The sequence below is a fragment of the Orcinus orca genome, chromosome 1 (genome assembly GCF_937001465.1).
Source record: "Orcinus orca chromosome 1, mOrcOrc1.1, whole genome shotgun sequence".
Taxonomy (NCBI): Eukaryota; Metazoa; Chordata; class Mammalia; order Artiodactyla; family Delphinidae; genus Orcinus; species Orcinus orca.
The window spans coordinates 61,055,836-61,077,951 of record NC_064559.1 but is presented as its reverse complement, the minus strand read 5'-3'; the positions used below and the strand labels follow the sequence as shown (position 1 = coordinate 61,077,951).

General features: G+C 38.1%; 1 protein-coding gene across 4 annotated transcripts in view; it reads right to left on the bottom strand.

Annotated features, from left to right (window-relative positions):
* NME7 (NME/NM23 family member 7) overlaps window positions 1-22,116 on the bottom strand; it is a 268,015-nt gene that overhangs the window by 56,741 nt on the left and 189,158 nt on the right. For 3 of the 4 annotated variants that reach the window (XM_004269733.4, XM_049715937.1, XM_049715933.1), the window contains exon 11: window positions 2,933-3,040. In XM_004269733.4, coding sequence (XP_004269781.2) covers window positions 2,933-3,040 — 108 coding nt within the window. Of the gene's footprint in view, window positions 1-2,917; window positions 3,041-22,116 lie in introns of all 4 variants that reach the window. The other variant, XM_033428036.2, reaches the window with a different exon arrangement.

Here is a 22,116-nt window from a genome sequence, read left to right as displayed (position 1 = left end):
AACTTTGTGAGCTCATTGAGGACAGAGGAAATATCTTGCTTGATTTTGAAATCCTATCACAATGTTAGCAAGTAAAACACACTCTATAACTGTTTGCTGTTAAGAGTAAGTAAATAAAATCATGGATGGTGACAAAATATAAATGGAAACCATACTTTCTGAGCTCTACACGTATGACACAAAAAACCTAGGTCAGTAAACATCACATGAGAAAAAGGAGAAGTAGGTTGCTCCCTTTTTTCCCTTCTTGCCATATAATTAGGGAACCCATGACACCAGTGTGCTGATGACAGTTCTTGTTTATACCTTTTGGCCTAACATCCTGGCTGATTAATTCTAGATTGGGCGATACATTTCATGGTCACTCTACATCTAAAGGATGTTCCTTTAATGAATAGTAGATCTAAGTACAAAGTGCTTCCCTGATCAGAGAGCTTGTCTTTGTGTCACTTTAAATTTCACTTTAAAAACCTATGAGCAGATAACTCTTCGGGCCTCATAGTGTTTTGTTTTGTTTTAATAAAATTTTACCATTTAAAGCTAAGTGATAATCTGCAAATAGTTAATCCCTAACTAACAGAACATCCCTTGACAGTATCAGCACTCTTAATTCCATTTTATTGATAAGAGAAGGGAGGCATGGAAAGTGACTTATTCCAGGGCACATCAAGTATGAATCATCAGCAAGGTGAAAGGAGGCTGTTGGAGCTCTAACTTCCGTTTTTGATTAATTCTCTGAACCACACAGGCATTAATTTGCAATTAAATCTCCTGTGTAGTTTGGTTAGAAAGATTTTAATCATTTAGAAAATGGCTCTGTAAACTGCAGGCAGTAATATCTATTTCAAATTGTATGAGCAAAATCACAAGCATACCTTCAGTAACATTTTTTAATGGGCATAAAATTCACGGTTAATAATTTTTCAATTTCCCTGAACAACAGTCTGAATTCAAGCCTCACCTATAGGTCCTAAGTTTTCAGAAGGTAAAGGGAATATTTATAAAATAAGTTAAAGTATAAAGTAAATATTTAATCCTTTGTGTAATAAAAATAAAATTTGTTACAGTTTTATGTTTCAGAAGTATGCATGTCTACATTTCATATTACGGTGCAGTTTGGATAAGATTTTAGCAGATTAACATCTTGGATTATGACAGAAAATCTTAATGGAGGTAGCAAAGTCACTCTTTATAGCAACTAAAACAAAAACTCATAGAAATAAATTTAATAGGCTATATGTCTAAGACCCATATAAAAAAAGAGGTATAAAAGAAGAGGCAATACCACATACACAGCTGGAGAACTATTATTATAGTTATGTCACACCCACATTAATTTATAAACATACTGTAATGTCAGTCAAGGTTCCATTGGCATCTTGTGGGGGTGGGTTAAAGCAGGGGTCCCCAACCCCTGGCCCATGGACCGGTACCTGTCCGAGGCCTGTTAGGAACCGGGCCGCACAGCAGGAGGTGAGCAGCGGTCAAGCCTGCAAAGCTTCATCTGCCACTCCCCATCACTACTCATAGCTCGCATTACCGCCTGAACCATTGCCCCCATCACTCGGCCTACAGCCTGAATCATCCTCCCCCTCTCCCCACAGTCCATTGGAAAATTGTCTTCCACTAAACTGGTCCCTGGTGCCAAAAAGGCTGGGGACCGCTACGTTAAAGAACTTGGTAAACTCATGTAAAGTTCATTTGGAGGAATAAATTTAAGAGAATAACCAAGAAAACTTTTTAAAAGTATAAAGTGCAATAATAAAAATAGTATTTTGCTGGCACAGACCAATAGAATAAAACTGAAAGTTCGAAACAGGCACAGGTGTATATAAGTATTCAATAAATGAGAAATAACAATCAAAGAATAAAAGGATTTAATAAGCAATGTTGTGACAGCTGACTAGACCCATACCTCACACCATTCAGCAAATTAATTCCAGGCTTTCCAGGCTAGTTGAATGTTTCAGTGCAAGATAATGAAACGAAATATTGGGAAAGGCTTTAAAGATACAAAAAAAAAAAAAAAAAAAAAACGACTGATAGATTTGATATAAAACATATTACTCACTAAAATAAATATGTATTAAGGATATCAACCATTTTTCTGTCATTCATGCTTTAATCACTTAAATTTATCAGTTGTCTTTTAATTTCATTTAGCTCCTCCTGACACAAAACTATAAGAAGTTAAACTATAAGAAGTTAAAAATACCAATCTTTTCTTTAAGGCCTCCTTCCCTTGGCTGTGAAGTGACTTTCTTAATCCCAAACCACACCAATTTTTCACTTATATCTTCTTATAATTCTTTTCATTGTTTCTTATGTTATGTTAATTACACAGACGAGAAATCAAAATATGGCCTCGTCCTTTATTAACTGTTTGATTTGAGGATGTTACGTAACCTCTCTGAGTCTCAATTTCATTTTTCTGATAAAACAGACATGATAATGCCAACCTATCAGAGTTGCTGTGGAGATTAAAAAAAAAATTTATACAAAGCATTTATCATAATTATTACAGAACCTGGTATATAAAAAGTCAAAATTCTTTGTTTTTCTAAGTTAAAATGGTAGCTATTACTTTTAATGCTATCACATTGCACAATTTCATTGATAAATCATGACTAGAAACCTAAGGTAATGGTGTTTTTACCTGATTTTTAAATAAATTTCACATTATTTAATCAATGCTATAGCTTTTTACTTTTTAAACCATACTATATGCCAATCAGAAAAATACCTTACTTCTTTGAAGACTACCCCATTACTACAGCATCCTACAATTTGGTCTTTTAAAGTTGCAGTCTAAAGTTATCCGCCAAAGAACATTGTAATCCAAGAGTATTAAAAGGTTCCTTACACACTAGACCTGCTGAGATTATTTATGAGTTTGAAATATAAATAGGATGCTTACCCTTCTTCATCTTACCTCTAATAGGCCATCCTCTGGTAGATCAGTGCAGTGGATAGCATTCTGGATCTTAGTTTTACCAAAGATTGCTCGGAGGGTTCCAGGGCGTAAATGCCGGGCAATTTCCTATTAAATAAATACACATTCACATATAGATTAAAGTCAGCCATGTAGTGTCAATTAAAAAAAAAACACCAGCTGTACGAAATACGTTCATTAATTATTCATTACATGTACATGTATACATTGTTGGTAATGATTTTTCCTGGAAACAGGATGAATGCATGAAAACTGAGCAATGAAAATTCTCAGTTCACTCATAAAGCTTTTTCTCTGGCCCAATGTAAAGTCCACTGTAATCTATGTCGAGGGCAATAATAATTATATCTCTTTTTATCAACAGATTATGGAAATCACATAAATATGAACCCAGCTCATTATTGTGAAAGACTTGTATTTTTTTTTTTTTTTTTTTTTGCGGTACGCGGGCCTCCCACTGCTGTGGCCTCTCCCGCTGCGGAGCAACAGGCTCCGGACGCGCAGGCTCAGTGGCCATGGCTCACGGGCCCAGCCGCTCCGCGGCACGTGGGTTCCCCCCGGACCGGGGCACGAACCCGTGTCCCCCGCATCGGCAGGCGGACTCTCAACCACTGCGCCACCAGGGAAGCCCCAAAGACTTGTATTTTATAAAGACAATAGAGATCCTAACAATTTAATTTAAAATGAACTAGTTTGATGGCACTGATTGCAAAAGACTTTTTAAAATGTTACAGTTTTATCAGTTTAGTGCTATCTTACATTTAAGGGAAAAAAATGGTTACAAATAACTCATAAAATTTTGGGTAAAAGAAACAAGAGGTTAAAAAAAAAATTGAAGATGTGGGCTTCCCTGGTGGCACAGTGGTTGAGAGCCCGCCTGCCGATGCAGGGGACACGGGTTCGTGCCCCGGTCCGGGAAGATCCCACATGCCGCGGAGCGGCTGGGCCCGTGAGCCATGGCCGCTGAGCCTGTGCATCCGGAGCCTGTGCTCCGCAACGGGAGAGGCCACAACAGTGAGAGGCCCGCGTACAGAAAAAAAAAAAAAAAAATTGAAGATGTGGGAGTATCAATGACCTACTTAATAGTCTGTTTTTCTAAGTTAAAATTTTTCTAAAATCCTATTTTGATTTTGAAATATACATACAAAAAAGGCATTTACTACACATATTTAAAAATAATAATGAAACAAATACTTGTGTGCCCACTATTAAGCTGAATTAAAATAATATTACAATAACTTTCAAGGTCCCGGTGTGCTCCATCTTCATTCCATCCCATCCCTATCTGCACCCAGAGGTTACCATTAATATCAATTTTACTTAAATATTCCCTTGTTTTACTTAGTTTTCAAGGCAGTTTTTCATATTTGTCCATGTAAATATGTGTAACTGTAATTCATTTGTTTTTATTACCATATATATTCCAATGTATGATAGAGCATACTTTATCCATTTTCCTGATGATTGACATTCAATTAATTTCTTCTCTCTCTCCCCACCTCTCTGTCCTCCCATCTCTCTCTCCTCACACACGCTCACGCTCACACTCACACACACACACACACACGATCACAAACAATTCTGCTACAAGCATTCTTGTACATGGTGCACATGTGCAAGAGTTTTTCTGTAATCTTGGGGGCACATACATATTCAGTTTTGCTAAGTACTGTCAGACTATTTTCTTAAATGGCTGTAACAATTTGCCCTCAACCATCAATGCACAAGAATTCCCACTATCCATACCAAAGCCAGCATTTGAAAGTAGCTGACTTTTTACTTTTGCCATTAGGCAAGCATGAAATGGTATCTCATTGTGTTAGTACGAATTTCCTTGATAACTAAAGAAATTGAGTGTCTTTTCATATATATCCTTTTCTGTAAAATGCCTATTCTTGACTTTTTTCCATTTTTCTATTGGGTTATTCTTTTTCCTTTTGTTATTCTTAATACCTTCTGAATTCTAATTTTTTGTCACTTATATATGATGCAAATATCTTTTCCCAATATGTAGCTTGTCTTTGAGTTTTGTGTTTTCTGATGACCAGAAATACTAAAATTTAATGAAATCAAATTTATCAATTTACGATTTGTGCTTTTTGTTTCTTAAGGAATTATTCCCTACTCCAAGGGCATAATGATACTCATCTCTATTGTCTTCTAAAATCTTCAAAGTTTTGCCTTCCACACTAAGTTCTTGATCCATCTAGAACTGACTTTGGCTATCATGTGAGGAAGATGTCCATTTTCATTTTTCCCATATGGATGTTTAATTGCCCTAGCACCATTTTTTGAGTTATTTCTCTCTTTCCCCCGCAATCTCCAATGAGATTGATAGCTCTGTTATATGAAAGGTTTCCCTGGATGTATGGGTCTGTTTCTTGCTTTACTATTTGATTCCATTGGACTTTTTGTCTATTTTTACATCTATGCTGTCTTAATTATTATAACTTTATGATAAGTCTTCACCTGGTAACACAAGTCCCCCAGATTTTGGTTTTGAATGCATTAAGTTTGCGTTCCATTAGACATCCAAGTGAAGGTGTCAAATACATGATTGGCTGAGTCTAGAGTTCAGAGGAGTGTTCCACACTGCAAATAACAATTTGGGGGTCAATAGCATATATATGGTATGTAAAGTTACAGGTTAGATGAGATCATGAAGGCAGTGAGTATAAACAAAGGAGAGGAAGCACAGGGACACCACGTCATTAAAAAGTCAAGGAGATGAGGAGAGATGAACAAAGAAGACTGAGAAGGAACGGCCAGCTTGGTAAGAAGAAATGCAGCAGCAACCTTTCCTAGAAGACAGTGAAGAAAAATGTCAAGGACAGAGAGTTATCAACAGTGTCAAATGTTAAGTCATATAGGGTTAGGACTTCCCTGGTGGCACAGTGGTTAGGAATCCGCCTTCCAATGCAGGGGACACAGGTTCAATCCCTGGTACGGGAAGATCCCTCATACCACAGAGCACCTAAGCCCGTGTGCTACAACTACTGAGCCTGTACTCTAGAGCCTCTGAACCACAACTACTGAGCCTGCGTGCCTAGAGCTCGTGCTCCACAACAAGAGAAGCCACAGCAATGAGAAGCCCACACACCTCAACGAAGAAGAACAGCCCCCACTCGCCGCAACTAGAGAGCCTGCACGCAGCAAGACCCAATGTAGCCAAAAAGAAAAAAAAAAAAATCACAGGGTTAAAGACGGAGAACTGGCCACTAGACCACGTGGAGTCACTGCTATCCTTGACGAGAGCAGTTTCTGAGGAGTGGAGAAAAGCTAAAGACTTATTATTGTGGTTTCAAGAGAGAATGAGAGAGGAAGAACGGGCACAAGTGAATACAGGCAACTACGTTGAGGAATTTTACTGCAAAGGGGAGGAGAAAAATGGAGCAGTAACTGGAGAGGGAAGTAGAATCAAGAGAGGGTTTCTCATTAAATGCTGCAGAGGGTGTGGAGAAAGGGAACCCTCCTGCACTGTTGGTGGGAATGTAAATTGATACAGCCACTATGGAGAACAGTATGGAAGTTCCTTAAAAAACTAAAAATAGAACTACCATATGACCCAGGAATTCCACTACCGGGCATATACCCTGAGAAAACCATAATTCAAAAAGAGTCACGTACCACAATGTTCACTGCAGCTCTATTTACAATAGCTAGGACATGGAAGCAACCTAAGTGTCCATCGACAGATGAATGGATAAAGAAGATGTGGCACATATATACAATGGAATATTACTCAGCCATAAAATGGAATGAAACTGAGTTATTTGTAGTGAGGTGGATGGACCTAGAGTCTGTCATACAGAGTGAAGTAAGTCAGAAAGAGAAAAACAAATACCGTATGCTAATGCACATATATGGAATATAAAAAAATGGTACTGATGAACCTAGTGGCAGGGCAGGAAGAAAGACGCAGATGTAGAGCATGGACTTGAGGACACAGGGGAGGACAGGGAAGCTGGAACAAAGTGAGACAGTAGCATGGACATATATACACTACCAAATGTAAAACAGATAGCTAGTGGGAAGCAGCCGTATAGCACAGGGAGATCAGCTCGGTGCTTTGTGACCGCCTGGAGGGGTGGGATAGGGAGGGTGGGAGGGAGGCTCAAGAGGGAGGAGATATGGGGACATATGTATACATATAGCTGATTCACTTTGTTGTACAACAGAAACTAACAACATTGTAAAGCAATTATATTCCAATAAAGATATTTAAAAAAAAGAGAGGGTTTTCTTTTTTTGAGGGGGAGGGGATGCTGTTTTAAAGTGGGAGAAATAATAATACCTTTCCAGGCTGATAGGAATCACCCAACAAAGGGAAAAACTGATGAAACAGAAAGGAGAAGAGAGAATTGCTGGAGTGATGGAAGCAAGTGACAAAGTAGAGGAGTTGGCCTTATATCTAAGAGTGTGGAACATTCACCCTGAGCATCAAGACAGTACATGGGCCCAGTTATAGCTATGTGGGTTTATGCAGTGGCTGGAACTTATGGAAGTTCTTTCTCTATTTTTCGTTTTTATTGAGATATGACTTACATACGATAGCATGCATAGGTTTTAACTGCACTGCCCCATGAATTCAGTCAAATGTATATACTCAGCAACCACCATCTTCAACAAGATATAGAACATCTCTAAAGTTCCCTCTAGACTTTATTTTTTTGACTCATTCTATTTTCCAGTGAAAAAGTCAGCAAGATTGTCACCAGCTGAGAGGAAGGATGGGGAAGAGGTTTTGGGGATCTGAGGACAGAAAAGGAGGTACAAGACATTTTAAGAGAGGAGAAGAGTGAATGGACTAGAAAAATGAATGTGACTGCTCGGCAGCACTGAGGGCCCTCTTGAGGTTAATGATCATGAAGGTAAAGGGAGATCGTTCAGGACGCCTGAGTGTTCTCCAGTCATGGGTGCAGGCAAAGGTTAGGTAGAAGGCTGAATTTAATGAGGGTTGGGGTTCTTTTTTTTTTTTTTTTTTTTTTGCGGTACTCGGGCCTCTCACTGCTGTGGTCTCTCCCGCTGTGGAGCACAGGCTCCGGACGCGCAGGCTCAGCGGCCATGGCTCACGGGCCCAGCCCGCTCCACAGCACGTGGGATCTTCCCGGACCGGGGCACGAACCCACGTCCCCTGCATCGGCAGGCGGACTCTCAACCACTGCGCCACCAGGGAAGCCCTGAGGGTTGGGGTTTTACCAAGAGAAAACAACAAAGTAAGAGAGGGGTAAGGGGGCTGAAACTGTATGTAAGGAAACAGTGATAATGATAGACAAAAGAAATTTTAATTGAGGATGAAAGTAAGTGAGACCCTGGGGGGTGGAGGGGGGGTTAGAGACAATGAAAAGGTAGGTCAATGGATTAGAGCTCCTAGTGGGATGGGATGATTATGGAAATCGGTGTGTTATAAGAAGTGAGCTGGAAAGTCAAGAGATAGGATACCTGAAATTGGAATTACTGGAGGTGCACAGAGAGGGGGTTATAGATATTTATAATGACCAGTTTTAAGATATAACCATGGCTGAGGTCAGGTGGAGGGCAAGAAGGTTACAAGAAAGGAGGACAACAGATGGAAAGGTAACGTATGGAATGGATTACCCGTATGAATATGGAAATCACCAAAAATTATGACAGGTGTAGCGTATGGTGCAAGGATGCTGAGCAGCGTTCACACCCGTGATTCCGTCACTTAAGCAATTTTAAAGGCATGGGTTTATTTATTCTTACTTCCAAGGTTTCTATCAAATGTCAGTTATAAGTGTATCAAGTTTAAGAAAAACATTTTGATAAACTAAGAAATAAGGATGACCTTATATTTTATTTCATATTCATTACTTTCATTCTGTTCTCCATAATTTTCCTGGGAATGAAGTACCCAATATTAAACACCTACTCTACTTACGTGGTGGTAAGCTGCCATTCTGTGAAAAAAGATGTACTTTGTAAAATTATGAAAGGTGAATGAAAGGTGAGTACTTATTTTCCTTTCCTTATTGTTTCAGATTAGGGGGAAAACTTTAAAGTGACTCACTTTGATTAAACTGCTTCATAAGAACTTATTCTCTACCCACTTTTATTTGGAAATCACCATGTTCATTAAAATATTTTCTTGTAGGTGTCTGCTACACGCACAGCACTTGAACTCAAAAGATGTTCATGTGTGTGTGTAGGCGGTGGGTGGGTGTTGTACTGTGGTCAGAGAAGGCAGTCTCTTTGTTCTTCTTTTGAAGGAATTTGTTGAGATTTTCTTTGCATCCTAATACATAGTCAATTATAGTGAATGTCTCATGGGTAGTGGAAAAGAATATTGTCACAGGTTGCATTTCTCCGGGAAACCAACTCTGAGGTGGAGATTTGCATGCAGGAAGTTCGTTGGGGAGTGGCTTCAGGGAAGTTTATTGTGGGGAAGTGAGGAAAACAGGATTAGGCAGAGAGAGAAGTTGAAGTTCAATGCAGTTACAACAGTTGCCCCAGATCATCCTACAGGAAGCTCTGGAGCTTCAGACTTGTCCTCAGTTGAAGCAAAGGGGTCAGACCTTTATCTCTCTAAATTGACAAGTCACTGGACATATGCCATTCCAGGGAAGGGGGCATGTCCTTGGGCAGATGACTTTCTTTGGCAGAGAGAAATGTCTGGAGAGGGACTTATTGTATTACAGTCAGCAGCCAACACTTCCAGAGCTGGGAAATGGGCACTGCAGTTGTGAAGGGCAGAGGGGAGTCTGAGTGGCCCTCCACAGCATCTACTAATTACATACATACAAACATACACACACAGACATGCACACATGCATATGTGATACGTTCAGTACATATAGCATATATGACAAATACGGCATTGCAGACTATTGCAATCTGATTACCATTCTTTTTAGGTAACTAATTTTTTCTGCAAGGTTTTGTATTATCTCTCTATCTAGGCATTGGTCATTTACTGGTCATTCCTCTCTGTACTCAACAGTCCAATCCTATTTGAAGATACACACCTTCAGTCTATTATTTCTTTTATTGTTTTCTCTCCTCCATTTTATTTCTTCTTTCCTTTCGCTGTTTCTATGTAATAGATATTGAAACTTCTGGTTCTATACTCCCTCTCTCTTTTCTTTTATACTTTCCATCTAATTGTCTTTTTGTGTTATATTCTGGGAGAATTCCTCCATTTGATCTGTCACCTCACTAATTTGTTTTTAAACTTTTGTTTTTAGGTCCACTGCACAATTCTACTCATTTACTGAATATTTTTAATATTTCAAAAATTATATTTTAAGTTTTTCATATCTATAATTATTTTTATGGATCCAGTATTCTCTTTCTGGGGCTACTGACTGTATAATTTTAAAGACTTTTGTTAGCTCTATTAACTTGCTTTCCTTAGGTACTGATTCCCTTTGTTGTGTTTGGTGTCTTCTTTATGGTATGGGTTACCTTCAAATGGTTGGTAATTCCTGGCTCTTTATCTTTGTTTGGAATTTTCTGTTTACCTGTCATAGAGGTCAGGGACATACTGACAGGCAGGGTATGCTGGTTGTTTTTCTTAAGGAAGTAGGGCGTCCCATTTTTTCCTAGGTGTCACTAGCTACCTACCCACCACATTGCCTCCAGCTAAAGCCCCACATTCGCGGCCTTGGGCTGTAGTTAACAGCATCAGTTGTCCTCTACTCAGCGTAAGCAAGCAAAGGGGAAAGGGCTGATTTATTCTGCTGCTCTTTATGCAGTCTCCTCACTCATCACCCTGCTGACGGCTCCAGGTCCCTCCTTAGCATTGCATCCACTGTGGCTGATGTGCAGCCAGACCCCCTGCCCCTTCTGAGCAATCCTCTCCTGCATGCTTTAGAATATGCTTCTCTTTAACAGTCCAATCCTACCTGCTTTTTGCCTTTCAAAGTTAATGTTCTGCTAATGGTAGGCACTCTTTCTTGTTTTCCAGAGTGGCTGGAGATTTACTCTTTAAAATAAAACAAGATAAAATAAAATATATCTCCCATAATTTCTAAGGATTGGAAAGGCAGGGAATGATGGGCACACACGGTTATCTGCCACACTGATGAAAACTCATCTTACTGACATTTCCATTTCCCCAAACTCAGTAAGTTACCTTCAATTCATATTAGCTGCTATCATTTTGTGTCTAAAAATTGAATTCCTTCCAGAGTAATCCTTCATTTCCCACTGCTCCTATAGGAATTTATGCTCCTATTGTAACCCCTGACTTGCAATTCATATAGTTTTTCTGTGTGCCTATTTCAGTAAGTTTCCATTAGACTCTCAACCCTTTAACACAATACAAAAATTCCTTAATATTCTATGCCTTACTATGAGCACACAATAAATGTTTGCTAAATATTTTTTGACTGACATAAAATGGCAAACTTCTATTTAAGGAGCCAGGATGGAGCAGAATGAAGAATAAGGGCTGTGAAGGAAGGCAATGTGGATTTGAATTTGGCCTCTGTCACTTACTAGTTGTGTGGTCATGCCACGTTGCTTAACCTTTCTGCCTGTTGTAAGGTTTTCATTTGCAAAACAGGGATAAAAATAGGACTTAGCTGGACTTAACTATGATGTTTTTGTGAGAATTATAATAAGTAAAAGTATTTAGAGCAGTGTCTGTCATATGGTAAACAATCAATAGATAATGGCTATGAGTTTTATTAATGTAGCCTTAGAATTAAAAGGAAACTAAGATGAGAGTTCTTAAAGAGATAAAGAACGGTATATTTTGATATAGTCAAAGATGATCCAACCAAATAGTCATGTATCTTTTAATAAATATACAACATTTTTCAAGAATATTAATGATAGTTTTAGAATAAAGGTAAAAGTTTAAATAATCAAGTAATAAGACATTTAGATTTGATAATACTAATCTATAAACAAACCTCAGAAAATATGAAGTAGTTTTACGTATATAATGTATTTTGTTTAGGTAAATGATAATGATAAAGAATAGAACAACAAGTATTTTCTTATATCTGTTGTTAAAATTTAGGCTTTCATTTTGGATCATCTTCTTTAAAAAGGTAATACATTTATTTTGGTTTTGACAATTGTAAAATATCAAATATGTCTATATAAGTAAAAAATACTGAAATGTTTAAAGCCTAGAAAAATCCTCCATGGATCATCTCCCCCCTTCCTTTCCTGGCAGATTTTCCCTAATTATTCCCAATAGGTCCATGCTGCTCTGGCTCCTTGCATTGTACGGTGAAAGTCATCCTACTATGCACAGTCCCACTCCCATGATGAAGCAGAGAGGAGTACCGGGTAAATAAAAGCAACAAAAGTACCAAAAATGCAATTTAAATTTAATATGATAATTTTTAAGTTACCACAATATTAATAAGTGAGGGGTTATGCTGAGAAAATAAGACTCTTTAAAGAACAATATTTATTTGTACTTAAAAGGTCAGAAGACTTTCAAACTCTACCAAATTCCTGGCATACCCATCCCCCACTACCACCTTGCCTTCTCAGTTCCGTCAAGTCAAATGCTTGGTTATTGAACAGCTCATTTTAAGTACTAAAAATTCCGCTTGGGTAATCCTGTAGGGGAAGAAATCTGGCTTAGAGAATGACCTCTAAATCTAAGACACGGAGGAAAAAAATGCACTAAGTAGAATGGTAATTAGCAGGATACTGAAAACGAAGAAGAGAAAGTTTATATAGCTATTCTATTACCATGTGCATTATAAAGAATATTGTTGTTTACTGAATAATAGGTCTATCAGACCGATAAAATATGACTGGACAAAGAAAACAAACTGCTTCCCTGGAAAGCTATTCTCTTTCAGTTCTCCATGATACAGGAGAGATATGCAAGAATGAAAATGACCTTCCATTTAAGAAATGAATTAAATTTGGAAAAGATTTGTAAAATTTACTGATTATGGAAATTTGAAGAAAGACAACTTTGTGATCAACCTTAGAATATATTTATATAATGAGTGACACATGGTACAGAATCACACCTGGTCATTAGCCTAATTTTGGGAAAATTCTAAGTAAAAGGAAAAAAAGTCTTGCCTAATCTATAGGATAACCATGTTAGCAGTGATATAGATAAGTGGATAAATCTTAACAGAGGAAGTAGCATGGCTCCAGTCTTAGCAATGCTAAAGGAGCTGTGAAACAAAACAAAAAATCATGTTACAATCATTGCCTTCATTTTACAGGCAACAAGGGTAACAGAATTTAATATCAAAGGCCAATGAAGCAACCACTATAATTAAAACAGTAAACATCCATGTTTCTAGCCATTACTGGTACCCCTTGGCAGACTCCTATAATATTAAAAAATACATGCTTAGTCCTCTTCTTGACTCCTCTGGTACTCCAAAAATATTTTACCAAAGCTTATCCTCCAACCATTTTTCCCAGTTACATGCAACTTTGTATTAACTAATGCAGTTACAGTTTTATATTCCTGGGAGAAGAGCAATATCAAGCTAATTCACAACTAAAAGAAGATAATGAAACACTGGAAGGAATTGCAAGTAGGAAAGGAAACGAGAGAAGAGATCCAGCGTCTACTTTCTGTAAATCTAAGGATCCTTCTAGAACCTACGCATAGGATTCAGAAAGAGGAACTACAAAATTGAACTCAACTACTTCTGTGTTAGTCTCACTGAATGAGCTACTGAAGAATTCACAGTAAATACTCTTATCTTGTTAGCTCTGGAGACCACATGAATTATTTATATGAGGAATCATTAAAACCTGGCTTGTGAACTCTGACAAGCTTCACATCTCACCTTTAATTAAGTAGGAATTAGCTGTAATGTAAATGTATAGAACCTGAAGACGGTCATAATCAAATGTAATTTCAGGTGAAACATTTAGACAATTCAATCCTATCTTTTCCACTAGGTTTCAGCAGACCACATGCCATAGTAATCACTGCCTCTTAACGAGCTGTTTGCTCCTGCTGTCAATAATAGGCTCTGGCTGAAATAAACTCTCATTTGACAGAGGTATTATTTTTAAATGTAAAATGATGATCCCCTGGTTCTACTCTTTTCAAATTGTTGGGCAAATCTTTTTGCTTGCTCTTCATGTGAATTACTTCGTATTTTGGCAAAAACCACAAGGACTTGCTTATGTAAGTAAAGTCTGAGAACATAAACATTAGTATAGAGGAAAATGAAATTCCTTTTCGGTAAACATTTTCCTAGTGCTTTTCTGTTTTTCCCAAACACTGCATCATAGGAGATTTAACCTTTGAAGTACAGGCATTACCGGGAGATATTGTGGGTTTGATTCCAGACCACCACAATAGAATGAGTATCACAATAAAGCGAGTCACATGAATTTTTTGATTTCCCAGTGGATATAAAAGTTATGTTTGCAATATACTGTAGTCTATTAAGTGTGCAATAGCATTATGTCTAAAAAAATGAACATACCTTAATTAAAAAATAATCTATTGCCAAAAATGCTAGCCACCATCTGAGCCTTCAGCAAGTTGTAATAGTAACATCAAAGATCACTGGTTACAGATCACTGTAACAAATGTAACAGTAATGAAACATATGAAATATTGAGAGAATTGCCAAAATGTAACAGAGAGACAAGAAGTGAGCAAATGCTATTGGAAAAATGGTGCTGTTAGACTTGCCTGTGGCAGAGTTGCCACAAACCTTCGGTTTGTTAAAACAAACAAACAAAAAAACCCCCCCACAATGTTAGTGAAGCACAATGAAGTGAAGCACGATAAAACAAGGTATGCCTGTATAGACACATAACTACTGAGAAACTTGAGAGGCGTTCTCAGTCTCCCCCTACAAAAACAGTGTCCTGCACAGTCTACCACACCCTGATAAAATAACTGCCACTCAATCTTTCTCTACTCTCCTAAAGAAATGTATAGCTCAATACTCAGAAACCCCTCTAAAGGAATAAAATAATGAAATAGCTGGGACCCATTCCTGGCATCTCTAACACCCCATTCCTTGCCATATCCTGTCATTACAAATGCTGACATATGGCCCATATCAGTCTACTTTACTTTTTTTTTATTATTATTTTATTGTATTTTATTTTTGCGGTACGCAGGCCTCTCACTATTGTGGTCTCTCCCATTGTGGAGCACAGGCTCCGGACGTGCAGGCTCAGTGGCCATTGCTCACGGGCCCAGCCGCTCTGCGGCATGTGGGATCTTCCCAGACCGGGGTACGAACCTGTGTCCCCTGCATCGGCAGGCGGACTCTCAACCACTGCGCCACCAGGGAAGCCCTATCAGTCTACTTTCTATCTTCACTCTGCCACCATATTCTCGTACATAGACTATTGGTTCCTTCCTGGTTTATCTAGTCTCCTAGATTCCACTGCTTTTGATAAATACATTCTCCACAAAATAGTCAGGGTAGCCTTTATAAAACATAAGTTGAGTTATACCATTTTCCTACCTTACACCCTCTGATGCTTTCCTTCTTAAGAGAAAATCCAAAAATTTTAACCTAAGCTATACAATCTTGCATGATCTCATCTCTGCTTACCTCTCCACCCTCACCTGAAATGGTCTAGTCACAACAACCTCTTCCAATTTTTCAAAGCCACCAAGCTCTTCCCTACTTCAAGCATGAAAACACATATTATTCCCTTTCAATATTCTGGCTCAGAAATTCTTCTCCCTCTTCTCAAGAAGTTTATGTTCTTTATAAATGGTTCAGAATAAGCAACGTAAATCAGCTGTGGTAGATTCTGCAGAGTGGCTCTCTCAACCCTTCATTCTGTCTGCCTTCTAGTTGGAAAAACTACATTCTCCAGACACCCTTTTGCCTAGAGTTCTTGATGCAAATTATGTTCCACCAGTGAGGTCTGGAAGGCAGAACTGAGCAGAGGCCATCTTTCTGCTGATGGTGCCACAGTCAGACAAGGTAGGAGACGAGTGTTTGGAGGCAGCTGTGGTAGCCAAACTCAGTGCCTGAGTCACCAGATTTTTGGGAATGAGAGTCAGTGATGGTGGCAGCAGTGGAGGCGGTAGCAGCAGCAACTTCTGGCTTCTAGAGGCAGAAATGCCCTTAAAATCAATAACTCCAACAGCAGCTCCTGACTCAGGCCTTGCAGCCTTCCTAAGGAGTTTGTAAACTTCTTCCCTTTATTAAATCCCTTTTTAAAAAATCCCTAGGCTGGTTTGTTTCCTGCTCTGAACTTTCAGTGATACTTTGAGGTTCCATCTCTCTTCCTCATCTCTACACAAAAGGACAATCCCTGCTGCTACTTAGTAAGTACCTTCTTGGCATCTGGCTTTCACCACCACTCTCTTGAAACTACTCTCTCAAAAGTCATCTATAATAATCTGTCTTCTTGCTGAAATCTCTTATATAGCAGCAAAGTTATAAAAGTACCATCAGAAGTAGCATCTTAGTATGGGTATACTTCAATTTATAAAATAGGACAGAGAGTTTATAAAATTTAAGATTATTGATCCCAGAAGCAACATAAATCTCAACAGTTAGTGGAAATATCTTGGTGTCTTAAAGGCTTAGGTTCAGCCTACTAGACTGAGTTAAGTGAGGTAATGCCCATAAAATGTCTAGTTCTGTCTGGCCAACTTGGAGGCACACAGCAGTAGATAAACTCATCTTCATATTGTTAAAAAATAAACTTAAAACTATAGCTAACCATGAGGCACTCACATAATCTTTTCATTTGAAAAAGCACGTAGTATTTCCTATGAATCTCACAACTGCCTATTGGGCTGACAATGCAGATGGTTTTCACCTTTTGTAGATATGGATAACCGGGTTCTATGGACAGTCTTAGATCTCCTATCCAGCACTAAAGAAAGGGTGTAGTCAAAGATCCAACCACTTTGGGCAAACTCTTTTCAAAAGGCTAATTTCCTAAACTGCCCCAGGTGTGCTATAATCCCCTTTAGAGTCGCTATGAGCAGCTAAGATTCCAGACTGAGGTTAGTAGCACTTCCGAAACCATCTAACTGCCTCCTGTAATTACCAAGAGCAGCTCAGTCCAACAGAAATATAACAGGAGCCACATTAAAAAGCAAAAACAAACAAGTGAAATTAATTTTAATAATATAATTTATTTAACCCTATATATCCAAAATATTATCATTCCAATGAGTAATTAATATAAAAATTATTAATGAGCTGTTTTACATTATTTCATACTACATCTTCAAAGTCCTGGGTGTATATCACCTGTAAAACACATCTCAATTTGAACCAGTCATGTTTCAAGTGCTTGAGAGCAGTAAGTGCCTAGTGGCCATCATGTTGGATAATGGAGACCTAGAGACCGGTAGCTCTCTTTTTTGACCCAGGGTAACTTCTAAGCAACATTCTACTTAAAAGCTGAGCCAAGACTGCTAATATCTATAGTATTAACCTTTCTGACCTAAAGGAGACCTTAGTCTACACAGGACCATAACCTTTAGGGCAATCTAGCCATGCTACTCACACTGCCATCCTAGGCTATAATCTAATCTTATCTATCTATCTACCTATCAATTAATCATGTCTGCTGCCCACTTCTCCTCCACAGCTAACATTACAAATGTACACCATTATCCTCAAGCCTGTATCCTTAGCTACATCTTTTCACTCAGCAGACAACTTTGTTTCCTGCTTCACAGAGAAAATTGAGATTATCAAGAATCATCTCCTTAAAATTCCTATACCCACAGTTTTATATATATATATATACAAACACACACATATATATGTATATATTTTATCCTCTCCTCTCCTATTCAGTGTCAAAAGAAGAAGTATTTCTTTTCCTTTTAATAATTAACCCTCCTTGGCCACTCTTAAGTCAGGAAATTTGCTCCATTACAATTTCAACATTTCTCTTTCCAATAGCTTCTTTCCTGCCTCCTATATAAATGCTCAAGTCTCTCCCATCACACACACACACACACACACACACACACAGCTTTAATTACTCCCCCATCTCTTCCCTTCCCTTTTTAGAAGTCTTAATAATCTCTATGCCCATTTACTCTTTAAACTTGTGCCCCACAACTCTACCTAAACTGCTTTGGCAAAGGACACCAATAATCTAATTGGTCATAGAATCTCTGCATTCGCCACTTCTCTCCAGCTTTTAGCACTGTGGACCATTCCCTCATTCCTGAATCTCTCCCTTTACTCAGCCCACATGACACCACAGCCCAGGTTCTCCTCCTGACTGTTCCTCCTCAGCCTCCTTTATTTACACATTCCTCCCGCCAAGAGTTCTCTCTTTGCTCTCTTCTTAACTTTTGGCTCTCCCTGGGCAATCTGTTCACTACTAATCATGTCTTTTCAGAGGACTCTTTAATCCTTAAGTTCAGCCCAGTCCTCTTTTCTAAATTCCAAACTGGAATATACAACTGTCTAACCAACATCACCTGGTTATCCCACAGGACTCAATTTGTCCAAAACTAATCTCATTATCTCCCTCCCCCCCACAAATCCTCCTCCTCCTAAATTCCTTCTCTTCATGAGTAGCACCACCACTCAACCAAGTTATCTAGGCCAAAAGTGTGGGAGTCATTCTAAGACCCCTCTCTCTCTCCCCCTTGGGCCCCATAGCCAATCCATGTCAATCACATGGATTTATTTCTTTAACAAAGCATCCTTTTCTTAACTTTCCTAGTCTACCCCAACTGCCACAGTTCACCCTCTCATCTTGTGATGAGAACACCATAGTGGTCTCCTAACAAGCCAGCTTGCCTCTACCACCAAAAATGCCACTTATTTGTTCACATATCTGTTTTACTATTGTAATCTGTAAACTCCTTAAGGACAAGGACTATGACCTTTTCATATCCAACACACAGAGAATGCTCATAAAAGAATCACTGAGTAGGGACCTCCCTGGTGGTCCAGTGGTTAAGACTCCACACTCCCAACAAAGGGGGCCCGTGTTCAAGCCCTGGTCAGGGAACTAGATCCCGCGTGCCGCAACTAAGACCCCACATGCCTCAACTAAAAGATCCTGCATGCTGCAACTAAGACCCAGCGCAGCCAAATAAATAAATATTAAAAAAAAAAAAGAATCACTGAGTAATAGTAGTAATGATTTAGTGCAAGAGAGAAAAAATGAATGAAATCACTAACTTGCCCAAATTTATACACTTCATTAACCTGGTTAATGATAGGCAGTGAAATTAGGCCTCTTGGTTACCAATAGTCCAGCTCCCTTTGGCTAAATTACACTCTTCAGAAGTGCCTATTTTAAGGAACTCTGAAGCAGATCCTTTTGAAATGCAAGTAATCACCCTTAATTTATCTATTTTGTGAACTGATAGTTTTGTATATCAGATTTTTTCCAACTAGGGCACACCTGAGAATGGAATCAAAAACCATTAGCACTGATCCCAAAGCTCTGATAGTGACTTGGTCTGTGACCTTGATTGAGGATAATATTACTATTTTATCACAGATACGAAACACCATGTGGTGAATATAAAATGAGGTGGGAGCAATCCACCAGCGTGGCATTAGATTTATAAGTGCAAGCTTACAAGTGACTTTTCCAGTGGGGATATAAAGACATGCCTAATTCCCTGAAGAACTATTGAATCTTATGGTGAATATACATAGCGTAGACAAGACCAACTCACTGCAAACATTAGAGTTCACATTATAGTAAATGATCTTTCATTTTATGTTTAACTTCTCCATTACTTATTTTTAAGATATGTACTCCTCCATTGCTCTATAATGCAATAACTCACATTCTTAAGTATGATCTTGAGGCAAGATCCTCATTTAAAAATGAAACAATAAACTCTGTTTACCATAGTTGCAATATCAACATTTACTTGGTTATATATTTTAAAACCACTCATTTGTGTACAGAATATACTGAATTATTCTATTAATGAGAATATTTCAAAATCAGACTATCCCTTTATCTAGATAATTCAGATTCAAGTTGTTGCCCTCAGAAGTATCTTGTTTTCCTTCCCCAAGGCTTTATGGTACAAAGACGTTTCTTTCTCATCTTTAGTCTTTAACTATAATAGCTTTTTTAGAAAGAAAATTTTTTCTTCAGGAGTTATATTCTAAAAGATAACTTCATCCTCCCCCCAAATTCATTTTCTCTTCCCAGGATTACTGTAAACTATCATCTTGAAATACAAAATTTACATTGTTAAAAAGAAAAACAAATTCCTCATTCTCTTTTCTCTGCCAAAGCAATATTAAGAATGCATTATAGAAATTTTATTTTGTCTTATACTCTGGAATGAAGCAATGTTTTTTTTAAACAAATAAATTTGAACTTTAGTCTGTAGAGGTGAGTATTTTAGAAAACACCATAAAAAATAATTTCAAAACTGTCATTGGATAGTAATTGGAATAAATGCTGGTCATCTGCAACCTTGGTCTTCTGCTAGCACTCAAACCCATGTCCCAAAACAATTATCTTTCACTAATTCCCCAACCCCCCATCCCAGACAACGCTAATGCCATTTTACTTCTTTCGTTCCTAGTGGCATCACTATCTTTCCAAATGTTCAGGTTAGATAATTTAGAGCTATTTCTAACAATTTCATCATTACCCACAACCAATTGGTCACTACCTAATTTGCTAATCTCATTTGTTAATCTGCCCCTCCATTTATTCAATGATTATTTATTTATACCTATAATATGTGAAGTACTGGTGCTAAAGTAAGGAAATAAAGATTAATAAGACATTTTTACTCTAAGAGATCACAGCCTTAAAGGAAGTCAGACAGGTAAATAAACAACTAGTGATGTGTCAAGAATTGTTTAACCACCAGCTATCAAAAAACAAACTGATTTGTATTATTTGCCCATTTCCATGGTGTAAATATGCCCACTGGGACGGAACATGAAGTTGGGAAGTGATGCTAAAACTGTACCTTTGCAAGTTCGTGCAAATGACTCCAACATACCACTATAAAACCCCTCATAGCGTGACAGATTCTTCCCTGGCTCAAACACCTTTGATAGCTCCCCACTCCATACAAAATAAGTTCAAAGTTATAAGGCGTGGTAATTCAAGGTGCTTCAACTTTGCCCTGAGGTCCTCTTTTAGTCTCATCACTTCATGCATATCTGTATAATGTATGTTTTAGAAAATATTTAGAAATGAAAAAGGCTAATGAAAGAGAAGCAAATATTTGTGCATGGACCCAGGATATAAAAGAGGACATACATATTTGCCATAATAGTAAAGAGTTGGTTTGAATCTTCTCTACGAATTTCATTTTTTTAAGTAATCAAAAACCATATTCCACGAATTATGAAATAAAAGTATTTCTAAAAATATGCAAAAAATACACCAACAAACTGAATTTCTAAAGGTGTGAAGATGAAGTCTGGGCAATATAGATAGGAGACCAACCAGAATTTACACTGGAGAATCTCAATAAAATTAGAATATTTCTATTGCACGAGGGAAGAGCTGTGACCATGTCTCCAGCTATTGCTTTTAGAAGACACTTTACCGGGTTCAAAGTGAAACCTGGGACTTGTACAAATAACAAAATGTCACCACAAACAGGACCCCAGGCTCTAGACATCATTTTGCAGCTCTTTTTGGAGGAGCTTCATGAGAACCCACAGAACGGGGATCTGAATACTTTATTGCTCTGTGGGTTTGGATATGTGCAATATATTTCTTACTTATTTCAGAGGTTTTATTGATTCCACACCCTATGTGGTGAGTGAATTCATTCAAAGACCTAAAGGTACATTTTGTAACAAGTTCATCTTGAAGAGTACACTGGAATAAAACAAGATTCAAGGACAAATGTTCTATGGGTACTTAGAGGTTTTGTTCTGTTTTGTTTGAATGTTTGTGTTCTATCTCAGGCAGGGATAAGTATTTGATCACACGTGTTTTTTTTTTTTTTTTTTTGATCACACGTGTTTTTTAAAAAAACATTCCAGACTAAAACTATACAGTCATGCTTCATGCTACAGAGCTTTGGTGACTTGATTCTTCCAATAGTTTCTATGCAACAAATGACGGGAAATAAATCCAGGCCCTGCCTGTGGGTACTTCCTGGGCCTGTCTCATTATGCGCTTACCTCCATTCAAGTGAATGTCCAGGTTATTCTCCTTAAACTCCAAAAGAAGTGCACCTGGCTTGGCTAAGAGGTGAAGCACACCCGTCTGTACTTGCCCGAGGACAGAGAATAACCACATTCCAGTTATTTTCCAGGGAGTTTAACCTT